This window comes from Lissotriton vulgaris, chromosome 6, assembly GCF_964263255.1.
Source record: "Lissotriton vulgaris chromosome 6, aLisVul1.2, whole genome shotgun sequence".
In the NCBI taxonomy this organism is placed as follows: Eukaryota; Metazoa; Chordata; class Amphibia; order Caudata; family Salamandridae; genus Lissotriton; species Lissotriton vulgaris.
In genome coordinates this window covers 127,392,357-127,414,754 of record NC_141694.1, presented here as the reverse complement: position 1 = coordinate 127,414,754, position 22,398 = coordinate 127,392,357, and the positions used below count along the sequence as shown (strand labels likewise).

General features: G+C 48.1%; 2 protein-coding genes across 2 annotated transcripts in view; one reads left to right on the top strand and one right to left on the bottom strand.

Moving 5' to 3' along the window:
* The window catches only part of TRMT61B (tRNA methyltransferase 61B), a 141,027-nt gene extending 119,822 nt beyond the window's left edge, over window positions 1-21,205 (top strand). Inside the window, exons 6-7 of the mRNA XM_086926141.1 lie at window positions 19,309-19,389; window positions 20,913-21,205. Coding sequence (XP_086782267.1) covers window positions 19,309-19,389; window positions 20,913-20,965 — 134 coding nt within the window. The 3' untranslated portion in view covers window positions 20,966-21,205. The remainder of the gene's footprint in view (window positions 1-19,308; window positions 19,390-20,912) is intronic.
* Window positions 21,196-22,398, bottom strand: part of SPDYA (speedy/RINGO cell cycle regulator family member A) — a 476,376-nt gene continuing 475,173 nt past the window's right edge. Inside the window, exon 7 of the mRNA XM_086926142.1 lies at window positions 21,196-21,367. Within this exon, the coding sequence (XP_086782268.1) occupies window positions 21,282-21,367 (86 nt within the window). The 3' untranslated portion in view covers window positions 21,196-21,281. The remainder of the gene's footprint in view (window positions 21,368-22,398) is intronic.

Genomic DNA, 22,398 nt, shown 5'->3' with positions numbered 1-22,398 from the left:
GATGTTTAGCTTCTTGGCACCCCTGCAGAGAACTTTATTAAAAGTTGCTATATTGTCTATCGGAGACACCCTGTACGGGGGTGGCGTGGATGAAGCAGGCGAGTAATCTCTAATGGAAGACCTTGTAGACGTCGGTGATGATGGACATCTACATCATATTTTATGAGTAGGAGAACGGCGATATAGAACGATGCCTCGACAACAACCCGGACAATGCCACCACTGACGTTGACCGCTGTGGAGACACACTTGAAGATTCGTGTCTCTGCAGTGATGCCCTCGACGTCTGACTCTTCGGCGACGTGACAGTCTTCTCGACGTTGAATGCCGGTAGGTGTGTGGTGCCCTCGACGTCGACCGTCTGTGGGTCGGAGAGAGAGTTCTGGTCGCCGATCCTCTCAACGCTGACCTTCGTAAAGGAGGCAGAGATCTGGACGTCGACCAGTGTCTCATCGTCGACGAATGCTTCAACGTCGACTTTGGTCTGTCATCACCCATATACTGTCATCACCCATTATATTCGAGCCCAAAGTATGCCTCGATATCTACTTACGTTTTGTCCATGGAGGTTCTCGTCCTTAAACGGCGATCTGTCCCTCGACGTCTTAGGGTGACTTACTAATTTTTCTGATGCCGATTTCGACGCTGACGGCGAGCACTCTGGAATCTGCTTTCTTCTGGAAGCTGGGGAAGCAGATCAACACCTCTATTGTTTTCCATGAGAGGAGGGCTTCTTGGGATAAATCTCAAGGCCACTTTTAGTTTTTCCTTTCTCCATTGACGCATGAAGTCTGATCTTTTCTCTGTCACGCAGAGTTCTCTTAGAAAATTATTGGCAGTAGTAACACTTCTGTGGATTGTGTGAGGATGGCAGACACGCAATACACACAGACATTTATTAAATAAAGCTGGCATGTCTGACATAAAAAGATTGTAAAATTGTGAGAAAAGAGTTAGAAAATAATACTAGCAAAGGCAAATGTTGAATAAAGTTGTAGAAAATCATTTTCTGACTAGAAAAAGTCAATAAAGACCGAGCTCAAGCTCCAATATCCTCACAGAAAGAGCCGGAAAAAAGAACTGACATAACTGTCACCTGTGGGGCATGATGGGAGCAAGGGGCTCCTGGAGGTCTTAAAGGCACAGTGTCCAGGTTCTCTGAAGCCTTAAAGGCAAGGTGCCAGTTTTTCTATTATACTGTGATGATTATTCATCTATGCAGCATAAGAACAAATTGCCTATGATTACCTGTTTTTCTTTAATGAAAATAAAGGGTTGTTGAACAGTACTGCAGTATATGTTCTTTATTACTCTATTTACATGTGATATTATTTTCTTGCTATAGAAATCCATTTAATTTTGGCATTGTAGTCTATTGGATCTATAATAGGCTGCATATTTGTGTGTGTATATACATGTATATGTGTGTGTTTCGGAAGTACTATGTACTTGTGCTTCGAAACCTACACATATATATGTATTTTTGTATATGCTCTGGGGTCCCGGATGTGGGCGGAGATTATTCAGTACTTATGACTATTGATGAGTATCCTCTGGAAGAGAAATTTGTATTCAAACGAAGGTCTGTCCATACATAGTCCGATGAACTCACTGGGTGTTTTTAGCTAAAACTACTGGTGCCAATCACTCAGCCTCCATTCCTTTTGATAAATCCCTCATCACATAACCTTCCCATTTCTCTCTTTAATGGTTTTCGTTTCACCATGTCACACTATGCACTTTGTAATCCTTGTATACAACGCTGTCTTTCAGAAATATTTTATGTACCTTGACCTTGACCCTGTTCTCAGGTAAGGTCGCCCCCCACGCCGCATCTCCCTACTCCCGTTCCCAGCAAAAGTGACTGAGAAGATTGTCAACAAACAGCTAACCCGCTACCTCGAAGACAACAACATCCTGGGCCCTTCCCAATCCGGTTTCCACAGCACCGAGACCGCCCTCATCGCCGCCACTGACGACATCAGGATCCTGATGGACAAAGGAGAAACAGCCACCCTCATCCTCCTGGACCTATCAGCAGCCTTCGACACGGTCTGCCACCGCACCCTATCAGCACGCCTCCATGACGCCGGAATCCAAGAGAAGGCCCTGGCCTGGACCACATCCTTCCTCTCCGGCAGAACCCAGAGTGCCCGCCTCCCACCCTTCCGCTCAAAAACAACCAAGATCATCTGCGGCGTCCCACAGGGATCCTCCCTAAGCCCGACACTGTTCAATATCTAGATGGCACCTTTCGCCCACGTTGCACGACAACATAACCTCAACATCATCCCCTACGCCGACGACACCCAGCTGATCATATTCCTCACCGAAGACCGCCAAAGCCAACCTCCACAGAGGAATGAAGGCCGTCGCCGACTGGATGAAGGACAGCAGACTGAAGCTGAACTCAGACAAGACGGAGGTCTTCATCCTCTGACCCACCCCATCAGCCTGGGACGACTCCTGGTGGCCCACATCGCTAGGCACAGCCCCGAAACCCACCGACCACGCACGCAACCTGGGGTTTATCCTCGACTCCGCCCTCTCCATGACCAAGCAAGTCAACGCCGTCTCTGCGTCCTGCTTCAACACCCTCCGAATGCTCCGCAGGATTTTCAAATGGATCCCTTCCAACATGAGAAAAACCGTCACCCAGGCCCTCATCACCAGCAGACTCGACTACGGGAACGCCCTCTACTCAAGAACAACAACCAAGCTCCTGAGACGACTACAACGAATCCAAAACGCTTGGCCCGACTGATCCTCGACTTCCACCGACGCAGCCACATCACAGCCCACCTGAGAGGCCTACACTGGCTCCCCGTCAACAAGAGGATCACCTTCAAACTCCTCATCCACGCACACAAAGCACTACAAAAAACCGGCACCAACATACCTCAAAGACTGACTCTGCTTCCGCACCCACGCAGCCTCCGCACTGCCAACCTTGACCTCTCCACAGTCCCTCGAATCCTTCTCCTACCTCACCGCCAAGACCTGGAACGCTCTCCCTACCAGCCTACAGACCCAGGACCTGCTGGCCTTCAGAAGACTTCTCAAGACCTGGTTCTTCAATCAGTAGCAGCCTCCCCCCCCCCAGCCCCCCCCCCCCCAGCGCCTTGAGACCCTCACTGGTATGTAGCGCACTTTAGAAATGTATTGATTGATTGATGTTCAAAGCCTTGCAGTAAATCTAAATTTTCTCTGAAGATTTTGGATAACATGCTTTCGAGTTTTAAAGTTCCACACTCTCAACCACGTCAAACATTTCTACATAACCCACCACTTAATCAAGATGATTAGGGTCAAGTCTGAACATAAGATCAGGTTACTGAGATTAACCCTAAAGACAATCTCCATCCATTAATGCATACACTTTGGCCCAGATTCTAACCCTTTTAAACTCTAATGCACTCTCAAAATAGCCCAACACCGGTTATCATATGCTCTCTCTTAGCCTGATATCAGATGGTTTAATAGTTACCTCTAAAAACTGATACTCCCATAAAAGTATAACAAGCACACAAATTTGTGAGAACCTGTATACAATGCACCCAATTTTAATGGTACAATATGTACTATGCTTAACACTGTCACTTTCTTGCAAAATGAAACCTTCCTCCTGATCTTCTTTATCCACAACAGCCATGCAATCGTTTTATCTTCTACTTCCTACTGCACCAAGTGATTTTTTTGTTTAAACATGCAGGCATAAAGCCATTTACTACAGATTTGACCTAATGTAGGACCGTTTCTGAGAGTGGCAAAGTGACTAAAAAGCCCACACGTAAAACACAGATTTCTGCAATTATCACCCATCCTTTTCTTACTGATACGTTTACATTCCGCCCTCTCCTTGAAGTGAGCAATAGGGATATCTTTAACATGAACCACTCTTTGCACACTGCATCTTGCACCCTGCCTTTGACCAGTAATACGTGTATAGTAAGATGTTTGTAACTACCCTGACCCCCATCCCCACAGTCTAACCTCAACATATCTTTAAGATACCAAGACAGATAATTTAAACAATTATTTTATTTGTGCTGGTATCGACTTCAAAGAAGTCAACAAAACCGTTTTTTGGGGCAGCAGTATAACAGTTTTACTTACAGAAAATATGCTTAGGGGAGGAATGGCGTGAGTCAGAGCTCCGGAGCTTAGAGGTTGAAGTTGAAGACGCTGCGGGTAGATCCCGGTGTGACAAAGTGCAGATGGTGGAGAGTCTCAGAAAAAACAGTGGGTGCGAGCTTGGAACGGTTACTTGAAAAATTGCCTGATGATGGTTCTTGGTGGCAAAGTCTCCAACATGTTATGGTAGAAAGAGCACAAAGGGTGCTGAAAAGGCCTCCTGCTTTCGGAGCCCCCCACAGGACCGTAATGGCCAGATTATTAAACTTTCGGGACAGGGACATCATCCTACAAGTGGTCTGCGCATACGGCCCCTGGCAGATGAACGGAAAATTGGTGAATATCTACCCAGACTTCACCAGCACAGTGCATTGCCAACGGAAAACGTTCTTCTCACTTAAACACCAATTGAGGAAACTGAACTTAAAATATGCACTGTTCTTTTCCACAAAACTTCATATCATAGACCATGATGGATCACATTCCTTTACATCTCCTACGAGGTGTGGGAGTGGCTGGAGGCTGGGGCCGCCGGGTTCTGAATGGATGAAAAAGTATAGGCCTCCAAATTGGTGGATAAAGAAAACTAGGTTTAATCCATGACAACGACCCCAAGCAGCCACTACCAAGGACCAAGTGGAGATGGAACGTGCCAAAGAAGAGGCGGACATCCAACACCTCAGGTCCCTGGTTACTGTTAACAGATGGACAGCGCTGGAAAAAGATATAGAAGACAACGAAGGGGAGTCTGATGACTCCAGTAGCGACTAGGATGAATTGGCCCTGCCGGTGGTCACACTGATGATGTTGTACACTATTATTTAACAGGACCGAGATTTGACTTTGAGAGTGTACTGCATCAGCCCAGGGCCAGAGCCCCAGGGTGGGAACACAACATGCTGCCCTACACAGGCAGTTTAAGGATTGTCCGGTCTGTGTGGCCACGCCCCTCAATTGGTACACATAAGCTTTTCCTTTACCGGTTGACGTACTTGTTCATCGTGTTTCAGCAACAGACCCCTGGAGCGTGGGAGAGGCTGACAGTTCTAGATCCGCAGCGTAAGGTTGTGGAATGGGAGACTGATTGAGAGGGTGGCATTTTGAGCCTTGCTTGGTTGAGAGACGGGTAGCACAGTGCAGTATTGAGTAGGAAACACCTTGTGAAAATCGCAGATGGAAGGTCATACATCTAAACAGGCAACCAGGGGATTGACCCAAAAAGTACTCTTTGTGAACATCAGTGGCCTGGGCAACAAACGAAAGAGGGGGGTGGTATGGAAATACCTAGCTAGACATCACCCAAATACTATTATGATGTAGAAAACCCAACTGGTGGGCAACACATTTGGGTTTCTGATCGGGGTAGATATAAAATGATAGTCTGTGCGGCGTTCTCCTTGGGTACCAGGGGTGTGAGAATCCTAGCTAGTGAATCCCTCCCACTATGGATTACGCACACCTAGGTAGACAAAGGTGGGTGTCAGACAGCAGCGTGCAGAAGATGGAATGTAGAAAACTTGGTGTTAGCATTATGGTACTTTTCCCCCAGACCTGCAGACGGATGGGCTTGACAAGTTGAGGGGACTAGATAGTGGAAATACCCAAGACCCTTCTCTTAGTTGAAGGTGACTTGAATGTAAACCTCCTGGGTGAACTGTACAGGGTCTTGGGACGTGCCCAGGGTGGATCCATTCTGGCCTATTTTTTAGAGACAAGGGGAATGATGGACCTGTTGTGAGAGTAGCACCCTGGGACGCGTTAGTATTGCTATGCATCCAACACAAGATGCTCAATGTAACACCTGGACTACTTCCTGGTGACATGGCACCAACTTGGACAGATTTAGAAATGCAAGCTTCCTGCTGACGGGTATCTGCTCACTCTCCCAGTTACAACCATACAGAGAGCACTCCAGTGACAAGAGTGGAATGGAGGTTGGATCCATGGGAGATGAATGAGTGGAACACCAGAAGCTTTATTATAGAGACCACGAACCTCTACTTTAAAGAAAACCAAGAAACTGTGAAATTAGGGGCTGGCTTGTGGTAAGCCTATGAATCAGTAGTATGGGGTCAGTTAATTGCACATTTGACAGGGAATAATAGGGATGCAAGGACTGAAAGGAATTGGAGATTAGACTGATGCAGTGAGAGATGTAGAATCTGGCCTCTCCCTCATCAGAACAAGCATACAAATTAGAATGCACTAGAGAGAACTATACTGGTCTCAAAGCAGAAAGTGGACGATGTAGAGCAAGGCAGGTTAAGCTGTTCGAGGTGGTAAACAAGGCTGGGAAACTCCTGGCCTGGTTGGCATAAAAAGAGGACAGGCAGAGATGGGTACACTCATTCACTATAAATGACAGCAGGGTGACTGAGACTCCGGCTGATATTGCGCAGGCTTTGCCACCTACCTAGGTGACTTGTTTTGGTCACGAAGTGGTGACAGGGTGGGAGGCTTAGAGGGCTATGTTGACGATATCCAACCCCTAGGCTCGGTAGCGAGGAATGTCACTCCCTAGAAGCAGATATTACAGAGACGGAGATCATGGTGGCTCTATCCCAACCAAAAAATGGTAAGTTCCCAGGCCCAAATGGCCAGCCGCACAAATTCTTTAAATGTATGCGATCCTGTGCCACTGGACCGCTCCATGCTATGTTCTACGAAGCAAGGAAGAAAGGTACTTTCCTGCATGATCTACAGCATGCAACAATTGTTCTTATTCATAAGAAAGGCAAGGTACAAAAGGATTGCATCTCCTGCAGGCTAATGTCATTGCTGAACATAGAGACAAAGATCCACGTGAAGGTCCTAGTGAACCCCATGATGGAGGTGGTAGACTCCTTTGTGGCCCAGATCAATTGGGTTTCATCCCTTATGGGGCAATGAGACTGACCGGATACCTTGCCCAAAGACACCCCCTGGCTGAGTCCGCAATATTGCTGGCCCTGGATGCTTAAAAAACATTTGATTCATTAGGTGGCCCAACATGATGTTGATCCTGTTAAAGATGGGCTTCGGCCTGATATGTCTGACCTGGGTGAGGCTGCTTTATAAGGACCCGATAGCCCACATTCAGGTAAATGGGGCACTGTCGTCTGAATTTGGGTGGGCAGGGGCATCAGATGGGTGGCCACTGCCACTGCGAAAAGTAAGGGGGACAATCGTGCCGCTGGATGAATGAGTGCGAAGAGACGCCTTTATACGAGACCTCCGATGGGATCCAGACTGGGAGGATGGGATTTTCTTATACACAGATAATCTTGCTTTATTCGGCGGACCTGGAACATTCTGTCCTTAGAGTATTGCAGATCCTGAAGGTGTTTGACACCTATACGTGGATCCGTATTAACTGATCTATGTCAGTGATGTTTCCACGTACAGACTAGGAACTAGAACTGGGTGAAACAACCGCTCTAAGTGAGAACCTTTAGGATTTTCCAATCTCTGGATTTACATAACTACTGGCTCAGAACTGTTCTTTAGGAAGAACCTGACTAGAATCCTGAAAACTGCAGGAACAATGTGAGTCGCTGGAGAGAAATTCCAGTGTCCCTGCTGGGAAGGGCAGCCCTATACAAAATTATTTACCTACACAACGTTCTTTATCTTGCAAAATACCCCTTTGATATCTCAGACGGGTTTTTCTGCTCAGCGGATGAGTTGACATGATTACTGGGGAAAAGGAGGTAGGACTACATGGGGGGACTTTTAGGCTAGCCTGGCCGCCCTGTCTAGGAAGCCCCTGGAGGGAGGCATCACCCTTCCAAACTTGCAACTATATTACTGGGCTGCTCGACTGCTGGTGGTAAACGACTGGGCATTTACCACACTGCTGGAGCCCTCGTTAATTGCGAACTGAAGGGTGATGGACCAGAAGAGCCACGTCCTCCGACTTTATGGGCAGGGCAAGACAGCCTTTCTTCATGCCGCAACAGCTACCGTGGTTAAGATATGGCAATGGGCAACTCGGGCTCTGGGGTACGAAGGCAAGTTGACACTAGAAACCCCTCTGTGGTAGTCAGACATATTAAAAGGTCTGCGGATCATAGAAGGGTACAAGAAATGGGGCATGCTGGGCATCTCCAAGGTGGGGGCATATGGCGGGACAGTCCAATGGCACCCTTCCCTGAACTACAGGAGCAGTATGAGCTGATGGGGAGGCAATATTTCTGATACTTATAGCTGAAGTATATTCTGTAGGATTATGATGGCCTACTACAAGACCTGGCAGAGGAGCCACAATTAGACTATAGGGTGCTGGAGGTCCCTCTGAGCAGTCAAGCTGCCTCCCAAATATTCTCCGCACTCCTGAATAATAGTCTACAATTGATGTATAGCTTGAGAGATCGGTGGAAACGAGACCTGGGTCGACTAGATGGCGACTGGGGTGCGGAATGAACCTCCCAGCGGGAGGTGGTAGGTTTACCCCTAAATTTGGTCAATTTAACTCCTTTGTTGCCGCTTCATTGGAGCAGATTGCCCCTCTCCTATTTGTGAGATAGCAGATAAATAACACGTCTGCAGATGGTATATCTGGTTCATATATTCATTTCCTGGAGGTTAGTTGAAAAGAAAACTAAGAAATGCTTTTATTTAAAACTTAGAACTGGAAAAATAGAAAAAAAATAATTGTGAAAATGAATAATGCTGACAATACTCTTCTGGAAACTTTTAGAACTCTCAAATCATTAGATATTTTTGTATTCAGTCTTTTTTATGATATGTTTCAAGACCTATTCATAAGCTTTACTTAACTGTTGACGTTGTTTTCTGATTCTACTACTACACTGTTAAAATTCTCTCCTGAGGGTTTGTTTTTTATTTAAGATTTTGGGAAACGTCTTGTAGCAAGCAAGCCCATAGGGTCACTAAAAGACCCTTGTGCTTGCAAATGTCTCCCCTCAGTGAAACAATTGTGTTGGCCTTCTTTTGCTACAGGTCATTAGCTTCCCTATAGCCTTGGGTTTTGCATGTACTCAGCTTAAATTAGCAATCATATATTACAGATGAAGCGTGTATTACTGATGAAGCCTCCGCTCAATCCAAAAGATCCACCCAGTTTCCACCCATGCCTTTATTGCCATTCCTTACTAAATTACTGGAAAGGGCAGTGAATGTCCAATTTTAGGATTTTGTGGAAGAAAACAGTGTTACTGAGCTGCACCATATAGTGGATGACTACAGTGTGGGTACCCCAATTTTATTAGACATGGCAGTAAAATTCAGTACTGTTTGCCATATGTTTCTATGATAGTGAGTAACTTTCAGTACCTTAATTTGTCAGTAGCTCTAGATGGTAATCTTTTTTTCTTGTTGTAGGGACACCATTTGTTCAGTTGTAATTCTTTTCCTCAGCACCAACACCCATGTGTGGCGTGTTCCTCAGGACCTCTCATTAGCCTATCTTTTATTTAATCTGAATGTCACCCCTCTGGTTCATCTGCTGAATGGTGTGTGCTTTGCCTTTAGATGTAGCCAAAAGATGGAATGGTTGCTTACCTGTAATCCTAGTTCTCCTTAGTGGAATCTCCATAGAAATCCTAAACCCTGAATAATCCTCTATATGTATATTCCAAAAGAGCTCGAATTTACACACTTCAGGTCCTACCAAAACACTTCAAGAGTTAGTCCATTAAATCATATTTGTCCATTGAAGTGTATCATACATTCACTGGTATTGCTGAAGAAGGTTCTACTTCATGAAAATAAGTTGTTATGCGTATAGTTATAAAAAACACCATAGTGCCACCATAAGTCCATGGATGGAGTTCACACTAACAAGAAAATACAGTAATAGTGTAATTATGTTATGTGAGTTACAAGTTTGCAATTTGCCTTTATAGCCCTGATGAAGTCAAAGGTTGGTGTACTGTGTGACGAAACATGTGTTGTCCTCAAGTTTTGAAGCCAAAGGAATAAAAAGAAAAGAAGAAATACTAACTTCAGACTGACTTTTGAAAACAAAGTTTGGACACAGAGTGTTGCTCAGAACTTTTCGTTGAATTTCTACCCTGTTGTTGCCCATATCACACTTAATACTACATTTGAACTTTGTCTGATAACAGCCATTTTTAGATTGCTCATTAAATTCTAATTTTTAGTGTTAAGCACTCCTTTCTTGGTTTCTTACTTTTTCACCCTATCTTCATTTTAGCCTACTGCAATTTATTTATTTATTTATTTATTTATTTATTTATTTATTTATTCAGTTTATAAAGCGCGACAGCTACCCGAAAGGGTTTCCCGGCGCTGAAGATTGCAACTAGTAGAAGGCAAGAAGGGAAAACACAGTTATTGGTTAAAGAGCCACTTCAAACTCTCTTCCTATCCCAATCTGCTTGGTTTCTGATCTCTCATCAACACAATGTTGATGTCATCAATCTAGCGTTCCAGGGACTTCCAGAACATCTCCAGAACCATATAAAATAAAGAGATCTGAGCATCTGATCTAGCGGTGTGCCAAAGGCGACCCCATCTGCGCTCAGACAATCCTGAAGGTCAGGAATGCTGCCGATTTAAGCCCTCGACTCATTTTAGATCATTGAAGGAACAGCTTTTGATGCGCCACCTCCCAGGATCACAGACGATCGGACCTAATCACATCACATATCAAAGCCCTTTCACTTCCAAAATATGTTGAAAACCTGCTGACATCTCGATGTACCTCAATGAAATCCCCATCTAATAATTTATCACATACTAACACATTCCAGCATGTGGCTTTAATTAATGCTTGACTGATCTCTAGACATTGTATGGACGGTTTTGATTTACTCACTGCACACAACCTTGATATGCTATTTTTAAATTTAAATTTGTTTTATTGATTTCGAAAGCAAAGACAGGCAATACATTGCAATAGAAAGGCATCATGTAAAGGAAGCATTCGAGACCGACATATAAGGCTTCTCCACAAAGCGAATTGCAAGCAAGATACATGAGCCGGACCAGGAATGCGATGCAAGAATTGTAGTTGCCGAGCTTAATAGAGGAACAAAACTTCAAAAACGGAAACCCAAAACTCCCAACCCCCCCACCCCAGCTAGTGGGCCATGTCAGGAAAACGATCGCCAAAGTGCCTGTAAGTGGTATAGCGTGCCTTTTCAGGAGATCATGAAGGGTCATGAGGGGCCTCTGTGAGGCGTATTAAGCGGAGATATCTGGGGCATGTGATTTCATTGAATTCAGTGGAGAGGAGGGACAGCAGTGGTAGCCATACCTTTCGGAACGTGGCTGCGGAATGTGTGAGTGTAGCCTGAATGCGCTCCATGCCTTATGTAAACCAGATTTTGTGCAACCATCATGTATGGGTGGGTTTGGTGGTGGATCCCCAGAGTGACAAAATATGTTGTGTTGCCGCCTGTATAGCAATCCCCATTTGACGTCCTCGGATTGATTTCAGAGGGAAGGTCATTGCATTGGGAAGGCCGAGGATTGTATAGGCAGGGAACCGTGGGATTTCAGTATCGAAAGTTTTATCTAAATCATCTAAGACCGCTACCCAATAGTCCCTGACCTCCCAACAGTCCCAAAGGATAGGAGTCATGGTGCCTTGCTCCCCGCAGCCTCTCCAACAGAGCGCACTACGAGCCGGATTCCTCTTGTGGGGTTAAGATGCCAGTAAAGGGCCAATTTCACTGCTGCCTCCCTGCCCGCTGTGTTGCGTGTAGTGTGGGAAGCACTAAAGTATATGGAGCTCCATTCCCGGGCCGTCAAGGTCTTCCCCAGCTCTGCCTCCCAACGCTTCTGTCCCGCTGCCCGACCTGGCGCACTTGGGGGTGTAAGCATCTTGTAAAGGTCCGAGATAAGATGCTTGTCCGATTCCTTAGTCACCAGCCACCGCTCAAAACTTGTCATACGTCTGCCTACCAGGGGAGCATAGTCTGGGTGCGTGAGCCAGTGCCGGAGTTGAAAGTATTGGAACAGGTGGGGGGAGACGACATCATATCCTTCCGACAGATCGGAGAGGGAAAGAAAGCCCTGCAGGTCGAAAAGATGACGCCTGACCTGCAACTCGTACCGCGCCACTGCGAAAAGGCGCGGGGGTCAGTGCCCCGTGGGAATTCGGGGTTGTCTTGGAGGGGGGTGAGCGGGGAGGGAAAGGTCGTCAGATCTCTCTTAACGGCAACCGTGTCCCAGACGTGCAGGATGTTGCGGGTGATGGGAGATCTCTGGAGATATTTTGGCCGTTCATGTCGGCGAAGGAACGGAATTTTCCAGAGGGACGTCTGAGCCATCACCCTATCCTGAAATAACCATCTTTTTTCAGATTCTGGTCTTTACCACTCCACCAGATAGCGGATTTGGGAAGCCAGGAAATATTGCTGGAGATTGGGGATCCCGAGGCCACCCTCGTCTAAGCCACGATATGCCAGTTGTTTGTGCAGACGCGGGCGCTCCCCACCCTCCCTTCCCCCCCCCCCAGATAAAATGGTGAAAGGCAGTCTGCAGACCTGCGATGGCGCCAGCTGGGGGAGACACCTGTATGGTTTGGAAGACATACAGAATCTTAGGCAGGGCCGACATTTTCACTGCTGCAACTCGCCCCAACAGAGAGAGCGGTTGTTTGGACCATCGCGTGAGGTCGGCTCGGATCCAGGAGGTGAGGGTCGTGTAGTTGAGGACGACCGTCTAATCTGTGGATGAAGCGAGCGTGATGCCCAAGTAAAGGAGTTGCATTGTCGGCTGCAGGCTGCCTCCATACGACAGCGTGCTTTCCAGAGAATGGCTATTCCTGCCTAAGGGCAGTATCAACGACTTCCCCCTGTTAATTTTGAAGCCAGACATGGCGCTAAAGGTATCAATTTCCTCCAGAAATACAGGAATTGAGCATTCCGGATGGTCGAGTGCAGCTATTAATATTATTATTATTATTATTATTATTATTGCATTTATTGAGCGCACAGCTACCCGGAGGTTTCCCGGCGCTTGCCTTGGGAACCCGTCCTGGCTTTTCCCTGTGAGATAGCCCCTACAGGGCATCCCCAAGGTGAAAGCCAGGCATCCCGCCGCAGGGGGCCGTTGTGGAGATTAAGCAAGCTTAATGCCCAGAGTTGCAGAGTGAGAACCCATGATTAGAGCAGGCACCGAAGCGAGAATTATCAAGTCCGTGGACATTTGAGCTCAAGACCCTGCCGCGTCGGGAATTGAACCCTGGTCCCGGGTCTGACCTCAGCTTCCGGGTCTGCCTGCTCTACACCGTGAGCCACACTGCTCCACTATGATGTCACCGGCGTATAGGCTGATCGTGTGAGGCTTCCCGCCAAAAAGTGATGCCTTGGATGTTGGGGATATCACGGATCTTTTGCACCAGCGGCTCTACATAGAGAGCAAATAAAAGGGGCGAAAGTGGGCACCCTTGCCGCGTGCCCCGTTGGATTTCGAAGGGGCTGGAGCGGAAGCCGCCCAGGCGAACCCGCGCGAAAGGATGGTGGAAACAGCTCGAGATCCAAGATTGAAAGCGATCCCTGAGCCGGAATCGAGCTAAGACCCGCTGCAAAAAGGTCCAATCGACCTGGTCAAACGCTTTTTCAGCGTCGATGGCTATGAGAGCCGAGTCCGATTGATGGAAGTGGGCCTTGTCGACCAGGTGGAGGATTCGCTTGGTGTTGTCGCTACACTGGCGACTCGGGACAAAGCCCGATTGATCGGGTTCTGGAATCCCAGGAAGATACGGCCCGAGATGTGCGGCCAGCACTCCGGTAAAAAGGTTCAGGTCTAAATTGACGAGAGAGATGGGACGAAACGCCGAGCAGTGTGTGGGGTCTTTGCCAGGTTTAGGCAGCACCACGATCTCAGCCGCCAACATATCCGGAGGGATGGAACCGGGGCCAGTGAAGGAGTTGAAGAGCCGAGTCAGGATAAGAGCGAGTATCGGGCTGAAGGTCTTGTAACCGGCCGAGACGCCATCCGGCCCCGGGGATTTGAGAGGGCGGAGGCGAGATATAAGCGGCTACCACTTCTTTCAAGCGGATGGGAGCCTCCAGAGCGTCTGCATTAGCCGGGGAGAGCGTGGTAATCTCCGCCGTCTCCAGATAGCCATTGATATCCTTGCCCGGAACAGTTTCAGCGCGGTATAATGAGGCGTAGAAGTCCCGGAACATTTCCGCGACCCTCGCCTCCCCCTCGACGGCAACGCCGTTGTCATCCCGAAGGCCAGAGAGTTTCGAGCGCTGGGATTTGGCTTTCAGCGCACTGGCAAGGAGGCGGCCAGTCCTGTTCCCCTGACGTAATAAGAGTGACGCAGGCGGAGAGCAGCGAACTCTGCCCCGTCCGTGTCTAGGTTGGCCAATTGGGCCCTGGCGGCCTTCAGCTGTTTCCACACTCCTGGAGCCCCGGTGCGACTGTGAACTCTCTCGAGTACAGAAACCTGGTTGGAGAGGTTTTCCTGTTTCGCCTTGCGAATCTTAGCCTCCGCAGCCGCTATCGCGATAAGTTCGCCGCGGCTGGCGATCATGAGCAGTAACTCCACAGCGTCATGGTCGGAGAGTGCAGCAGGGACAATGCGAACATCTGCAAGGGCAGTGGCAAGATTAGAGGAGCCGAGGAAGTAGTCAAGCCTGGCATAAGTGCGGTGCACATGTGAGTAAAAAAAGTGAATTGGGATGCCCTAGGGTGTTTGGCCCTCCATAAATCCACCAGACCCCGTTCGTGTAGCCAAGCCTTACCTGCGGTGAAGAGGGTGCCCGTCTCCCCGTACCTATGCCCGGATCTATCCATATGAGTGTCCATCACCAGATTAAGGTCCCTCCCCCCCAAGAAGTAAGAAAGATCCAGGGGATTGAAGCGTCGCCGAAATGGCACCATTCATAAAGGGCTCCTGACCTGTGTTAGGAGTGTAAAGTGAACCAATTGTTAGACGTTGGTCACCGATGGAGAAGCTGTAAGCAAGGAGTCTGCCTTTAATTTCCCCCACTTTATCCCCCACCTGCCCCCGAAAGTGCTTAGAAACCAGAATGGCTACCCCTGCCTTTTTCAATGGGAGAGAGGAAAAGAACTGCTGGGGAAAAGCGCGGGAGCGCATCGTATGCCAATCTTTCGCTAGCAAGTGAGTCTCTTCGAGTAAACAGATCTCGGCCCCGTGCTTTCCAGATAGGAAATCACTGCCCTCCGCTTGATGGGATTGTTCAAGCCCTTCACATTTAGGGTTAATACCTTCAAAACAGAATTAGCCATCACGAGTCAGGTAGAGAGAAGGCACTGCAAGTGGGTGATAGCACCACGCCATGAAGTGAAGGTGGATGGCGATAGATCCAACTTGTTGAACCCCCCTTTGGCACACTGGCTCCCTCCCCAAACCCCTTCAGCCATCCTCAACCCCCCCTCCGACACCCATCCCCCCCCCCACCATCCCCCTCCTCCCCTAACCCCAACCCCAACAGGTCCCCCGATTCCAAAACCCAACCCCCTCCTCCAGCCACCCCAACCCCCCAACTGTGAGAGTTCAAAGTCCCAGTCCTGCCAGTCCAACACAGGGCTGTGGTAGTGTTACCTAGTGGGGTAATGTCCAGCGACGACCATCGTGGCCCCCCCGTCCACCCCCGCCTAGCATACAAACGTGCTGAGATGATCCTCCCCTGGAATGTGAAGTTAATCAGAGGCTAATCAGAGGGTGACGTTTCTTTGGCCACTTCTAAGATGGCCGTGGCTCTCTCCTGTGAGATGATGTGGGCTTCAGGTTTCGAGCGCAACTCCGGGGAGCGTCTGCAACCCACCGTGTGCCAGCCTCTTCTGGAGTGTCCTTGTGAGGACCTCACTGGTGATGCCTCCTCCGCCATCTCTATGCCCAATAGTGCACAAGTGTCCTTGAGCGAACGCAACTGTTGTAGGGCTCTGTTCCATTTGAATATAAGTCGGAATGGGTGACCCCAGGAATATGGAACCTCATGTGTACGTAGGAAGTCCGTAGCCACCTTGAATGCCTTCCTCTTCTGTAGAGTGATAGCCGAAAGCTCTTGGAACAGGGCAATGGGGTGACCGCGAAATTGAAGGGGTTGTTTTCGCCGGGCCTCACGGAGAATTCTCTCTTTGAGCGGGAAGTCAGGGAGGAAGGCCAAAATGTCAGGAGGTGGGGCAGGTGAACGCCTAGGGAGCCTCTCTCTATGTGCCCTGTCTATCCTGATGACAAAGTCGGAGGGTTCCCCCAGGATGTCACGGAAAATATCTTGCAGATAGCCAGTGACGTCCGTCCCCTCTGCCTTCTGAGGGGCCCCCCGGACCCGTATGTTGTTTCGACTGGACCGATTTTCTAAGTCCTCTGCGTGGGCCTGTAGGTCTAACTGTTGATCTTTGAGCCGCAGGACCTCCTGCTGGAGCTGCTCGATCTAGTCACTTCTAGCTTGATCAGCGTCTTCAATAGCGACCAAGCGTTCTCCGAGGCCTTCCACATCTCTCCTAAGTTCCCTAACCTTTCCGGCAACCTCCTGCTTCAGCGATTTGAAATAGTCTCTGAGGGAATTAAACAGGGACTCCAAAAAGGACTTGGTGATGGGCACATGGTCATCGGAGGGCGCCGGTTGTGATTTTGTGACCTCTGGGGAGGGTGGACCTTTGTCGGTCCTTGTTTGGCTTTTCGCGAGCATCTCTGGGAGCGTGCGGTCCCCCTTCTTCCTAAGACCCGCTATATTGTCCACTGTGCCGCCTCTAGGTCCACGTGCGGGTCGGTCTAGGCCCCTGGGGTATAGATGTGTGCCGGTGGGGCCCCAGATGTAGTCCCTTCTGATGTTGCGGTGGGTGTTGACACTGCCCAAGTGCGGGGCCTCTGTATATCTGACCCCAGTAGCCGATGAAGGGTAGTCTCGTCGTGTGGAGACCACAGCCCCAGGGAGCCGTCTGTCGCCACCTTGTGCTTTAAGCTATCCTCTGGCCAGGGGACAGCAGCAGCCAGGCAGGACCCAGATGCAGATGCGGCCCCCCAGGCCCTGCCTTGGGAAGACTCATGGGGTACTTTTGGCACACGCCAGTATAGATGGCCACTATCCCCTAAGCAGAGTCCTCCAGGTGGCGCTTAGGGCCCCCCCGCCTTGTCTCAGCGGCTGTCGGCTGTCTGGTAGTCGTTCTGTTGGGGCCCCGCCGCCGGTGACCCCCGGCGTCGCCGTGCAGTGATCCCGGGCGAGTTTGCGCTCGTGTCTCCCTTATTCTGCGTCCCCTCTGCACAGAAGGTGTGTGGCCGGTGGGCCCCGCTAGGTCTGACGCCGGGGACTCTATTATGCCCCCCGAGCTTGCTGCTCCCACCAGTCTCGCACAGCACTCCTCACCTTCATGGGGGCCCCGGGGGCCGCAGCTCAACCAGCTCTCCCACGGGCCGCCAGGATCCGTGCGCGATTCTCTCTCCTCTCTCCGAGGTGCCGGAGGGCTCGCACGTCAGCTCCCGTACAGGGAGTGACGCGGTGGCGGTCGCTCACTCCGCCCGTTGCCCACACTCGCTCCGGCCTCCAGGCCAGCAGGCAGAGAGCGCGGGTGATGCTGTGCTGCGGTATGACCTGCCGGTAGCTGGGGATCAGGTCGGCTGCAGTCACTCGGCAGGACCGGCTGCCATTTTCTTCCCTCAAGGGCTGGGCGAGTCGCACACAAACAGGAAGGAGCCCGGAGGCCGCGCGGGCCGGGCCATGGACACACCGGGAAAGCCAAGAAGTGCCCAACCAAGGCAGCCGGGTTTCAAGGTGCTTAAGGGGGTCGAGCAGCGATGAAAAAGGCGCTAAGGGGGATCGGGACAGGGAGCCACTAAAACAAATGTCCTTTCAGACTGCCATCTTGGCCACGCCCCCCTCTGATATGTTATTTTTAACAGAAACTTGGTTGATACCCTGGTCCACACCGCCATTACTTGATGCTTATTCTTCTGCCTACTCATATTTATCAGTCTTATCCTGTCAGTGATAAGCGAGGTGGGGGTGTTGCCATTTTCATAAAGGAAGAACATTCCATATTTAGACCAGTAATCCCCCACTTTGTATGACACTGAATATCTTTCTATAACTAGTTCACCACATGCACAATAAACACTCCTATTTACCTAAGTTTAATTAACGGCTGACAACACTAAGCTTCTCCTATGGCCACTGAATCTTCTTGGGATATTTCAGTGTGTATATTGAAGTCTCCTAAGCCTTCCATTAGTTTGGAACATCCGTAAGTGTCAATGTCTACCCTGCACCTTCAGCCAAAAGCTTCCAAAATATCATAGTCATTAATTACCAACCTTGTCTAAAATGTCTGTTATCTTCTCATTTTTATAGTTTTAAGTGAATGGTGGTCTTGGAGTTGATTATATACTGCTAGATGATTAGTGTGCTGGAATCTCTAAATCTACTTCAAGAAGGACTACCTCCAGTTGCATATATCTCTGTGTGGCTTGTTAGTCAAGGAAACCACCCAGTGATACTTACTGTTCTTAACAATTATTAAAGGCTTTGATACGGAGTACATCGAAAATGTTCTGAATCCGAACCACTTTGTAGTCTTTACACAGTTTGAAATTGTTCCCCTAAATTCAAAGTGTAATTAATGTAGGCCCAGTTGTATCCCTCACTCTTAATAGGTTTTGGTGGGGTATCACTTAGTGTTCTATAATTAGAATTGTTTAATTTCTTTCATGAAATAATATATGTTGCTTGTCAGACAAAGTAAGTAGAGAACTTGGTTCGGGAATTGGCTACAGTAGTTGAGTTGGCTTAAACACTTAATGTTACTAACCCTAGTACTGAAATCCAGTTCGGGTAGAGCAGTCCTCCAACGTTCCATCCTGCATGACATTTCATATGCTCTCAGGTTACCATAGGACTTCAGGACCATGCTTCACTCCATTGCGAAAATAGCTGCTTACAAATACAAAGTAATCACTGACCTATATTCGCAAACTGTCTTTCGAACAGCAATCTGAGGATCATAACAGTAGACGGAAGCATGACATTAAACTATATACCGCTTCAAATAGGTGCACATTCAATTGGCTTTAACTTTCTATTAGAAATTGAATGAATGGGTAGAATTATTAAAAGTTAGTCTAAATAAATATTTTGCATTTGACTTATGTTGTTATTATAACACTAAATGACACTGGTAATTTCTAGCGCTTATAACATGACTGGCTGTTAACATTACACATTTTACAAGTTGCTATTTCTCATAAAGCAATGTTAAGGTAGTGTTACTATGTTTTTCTTTACGCAGAGTCGCTGCCGGAAGACGTTGTGCCATTTGGTTCAGTACCATATATCGCTAGACCCTATCCTTGGCAGACTGGGCACACAGGTGAGATTTTTTTTTTTGATAAACAAATTTTATTGATTTTACAAAGAAAAACCAGCCAATCAGCAAGGTTCCAGGACGGCAAAGGAAGGCATACAATGATCTGGACAATCCAAGGGACAAGTGCATACAAATCAAAAGGACCGCATTTGGAAAATCCCCTACTAAACTAAACAAAGCCCCCCAACCACTTCCCCCAAACCCTACGATACTTCTTGGGGCACACACGTGCTGCATACATTGTTTTCTCTTATGCGGCACACCAGTCGACCCCTGCCTGCCACTTCCCTGCAGTGGGAGGGTCAGGACTCTTCCAAACTTAGGCAATATCCCTGCCACTGCCATTGCCGTCATATAAAACAACTTTTCATGTCTGGACCCGTCCAACCCATCTGTGATGCCCAGGATCGCATGCTTCGGGTCGTGAGGAATCTCACACCCCAGCACCTCAGTGAGCTCCCTCTGTCTCCCCAGAAGTTCGCCAAGCGCGGACATGACCACACCACATGGAAAAAATTGGTGTCAAATAGCCAGCATGAAAGAAGCCGAGCTGTATCATGCGCAGCCTGGCTGAGGCCGTGACTGTCTTGGTTGCCATATGGGCGTCACGCCAGTCGTCTTCTTCCAGGGGCCCACCCATTCCTCCCATTGGGTCCTCAGCCGCTTAAGCGAGGTGGGGGTATCGTTAATGAGTGTCCAATAGATGCTGGAGATGCCCCCCCCCTACCCAGATCCCCCAACATGATTTGTACCTCGGGCGGGCTGTGGTCCGGGAGACGAGTGCCAGTCGTGAGGTGCACCTGAAGGGCGTGACGCAGCTGCAAATATCTGTAGAACTGTGAATAATACAAGGAGTATCTTCCCTGGAGGTCCCGAAAGGAGCGCATATGATCACCCACCCAGACGTAACCCAGCTGCGAGATACCTATCAGGTCCCATGACTGGAAGACCTGCAGCCCGCTGACTTCCCTGAGCAAGTTCCCTTGCCACAAGGGTGTGCATTGGGTCAGAGTGCGGGTCCATCTGGTGTGGCGGACGCAGCCCGCCATGCCAGAAATGCTGAGCGAGTCATGTCGGGCAGACAAGACGAGACTGGACTAGTGCCCCATACATCATTGATTGGAGGTTGGACAAGCCCAACTCACTAAGTTCCAGCCTATAAGCCGGATCAGACCAACCCCCGTTAAACCAGTCATGCAGCACGACCAAGCGTGTTGCCAAGTAATACAAGTATAAGTGGGCCATCCCTAGACACCGTCAAAGGACGGTATCTGACAGATGCACAGGGCCAATCGGGACCTGCCCCCAACCCCCCCCCCCCCCCCTCCCCCCCCCCAACACACAGGTGAGATTTAAGAGTTTATGTACGTGTTAAATATATAGACAAATATGTTGTTTTTTAAAGCGTAGTGTTCAGCAAACTAAAAACTCTAGTCACAGAACATATATTATTGAGGCAGAGATGACATTGAAACAGTTTGTAAAATTTTATTTAACACATTTACATTTTTTTTTCTTAAATATAGCTTTCCTTGTCAAGCTGAGGAAATTCATACCGGCATCCAAAAACCTGATGTGACAAGACAACTGGCTGCTGAAAGACAACAAACTCTTAAAAAATTTAAAACAATGTAAATGATAGATGTCTTTTTCACATGTGAATGACTCCAACTATATACATATATTTCTTTTAAATATTTTAAATATTTTTTAAGGGTATGTACAACTACCTTATGAAAGGTAACACTGAAGAGAACAAGTAAAGCAAGCTGTGGAAAAGCAAATGGTGCAAATAAAATCACTTTGGGTTTAAAACGAATTTCATAAAATGTTTTCATTTTCTCGGAGTTGCCATGTGCAGCAGCCTTAAAAACCTTCATAGATGACCATGGTCTTCATTCTTCGTGTCCTGTAAACCACTCCATGGATCTGTCATGTGTTTGACCTCCTTTCTTCCGTTTGTTAGATTGGCTGTTGCCGTCTACCGAAAAGCAAATAAAATACACATAGGGCTGTAGTGCAGGACATAGCAAGTTTATTAAAATATAGGCTTTATGTACCACCCACACCTTATGCCAAGCATTGCCACCAACATTCCAGCGCTAGTATGGGTACCATCATGCCATGGATAGCCTCAGTATGCCAAATATCACCATTAATATACCAGGGCCAGGTTGTTGCTAGAGATGCCTGCCCAGTATTCCAATATTAACCAATATGTGAAGAGCAGCATTATGCCAAAGGTGGGCACCATAGCTCTATGGATACTTAACGTATACAAATATTGTTTGCAATATGCTAGGGTCACCACCCTGGGTCACCACCCTGGCAGGCATGTACACAGGTACACTCACTTACACACGCAGTATTTTTGCACTTTTTTGCTGGTTGGTTGATGTGGGCCTGCACCAGCTGTTTCACTTCTCTTCCCATGGCCTCTGGTGCTCTACTTATGGTTTGTTCAAGTAATATATGGTAAAGGCTGGCGACAAAGATACAAGATGACTCATTGCACAGAGCCAGGTTGGGCTCGAAATGTGAATTACACTGTATTGGTGAATCAAACCTGACATTTGTGAAGGAGCAACAACATATATCACTCCATTAGAAAGCGTTAGGGCATGTTTGGAGGCTTAGCTTTTGCACTGTCCAACAGCGCTTTAAAGCAGAAACTGCTTATGCCTACTTGTCTGAGCATGGACCACCAGCCAACTGTTACTCGAGGGACTGGGGCTGTGTGCTGCACACTTTCAGACCTTGCACCATCAAGAGCAACACACATTTGCAATACAATTGGTCTCACATTTGTGAAAGTTAGAGCTATTGGCATTGTAAATGATATTGTTTTTTACTCCGTCTAGAGGACTGAGAATGAGGAATTACCACTAGGAAGAGAGACAGCTGCAGCACTGCCTAGAGGACCTGGACTGAAGAATTATCACTGGCACTACAGAAGCAGCTGCAACACTGTCTAGAGGACTTATAAAGATGAAATACTGATGAGACCAGGGA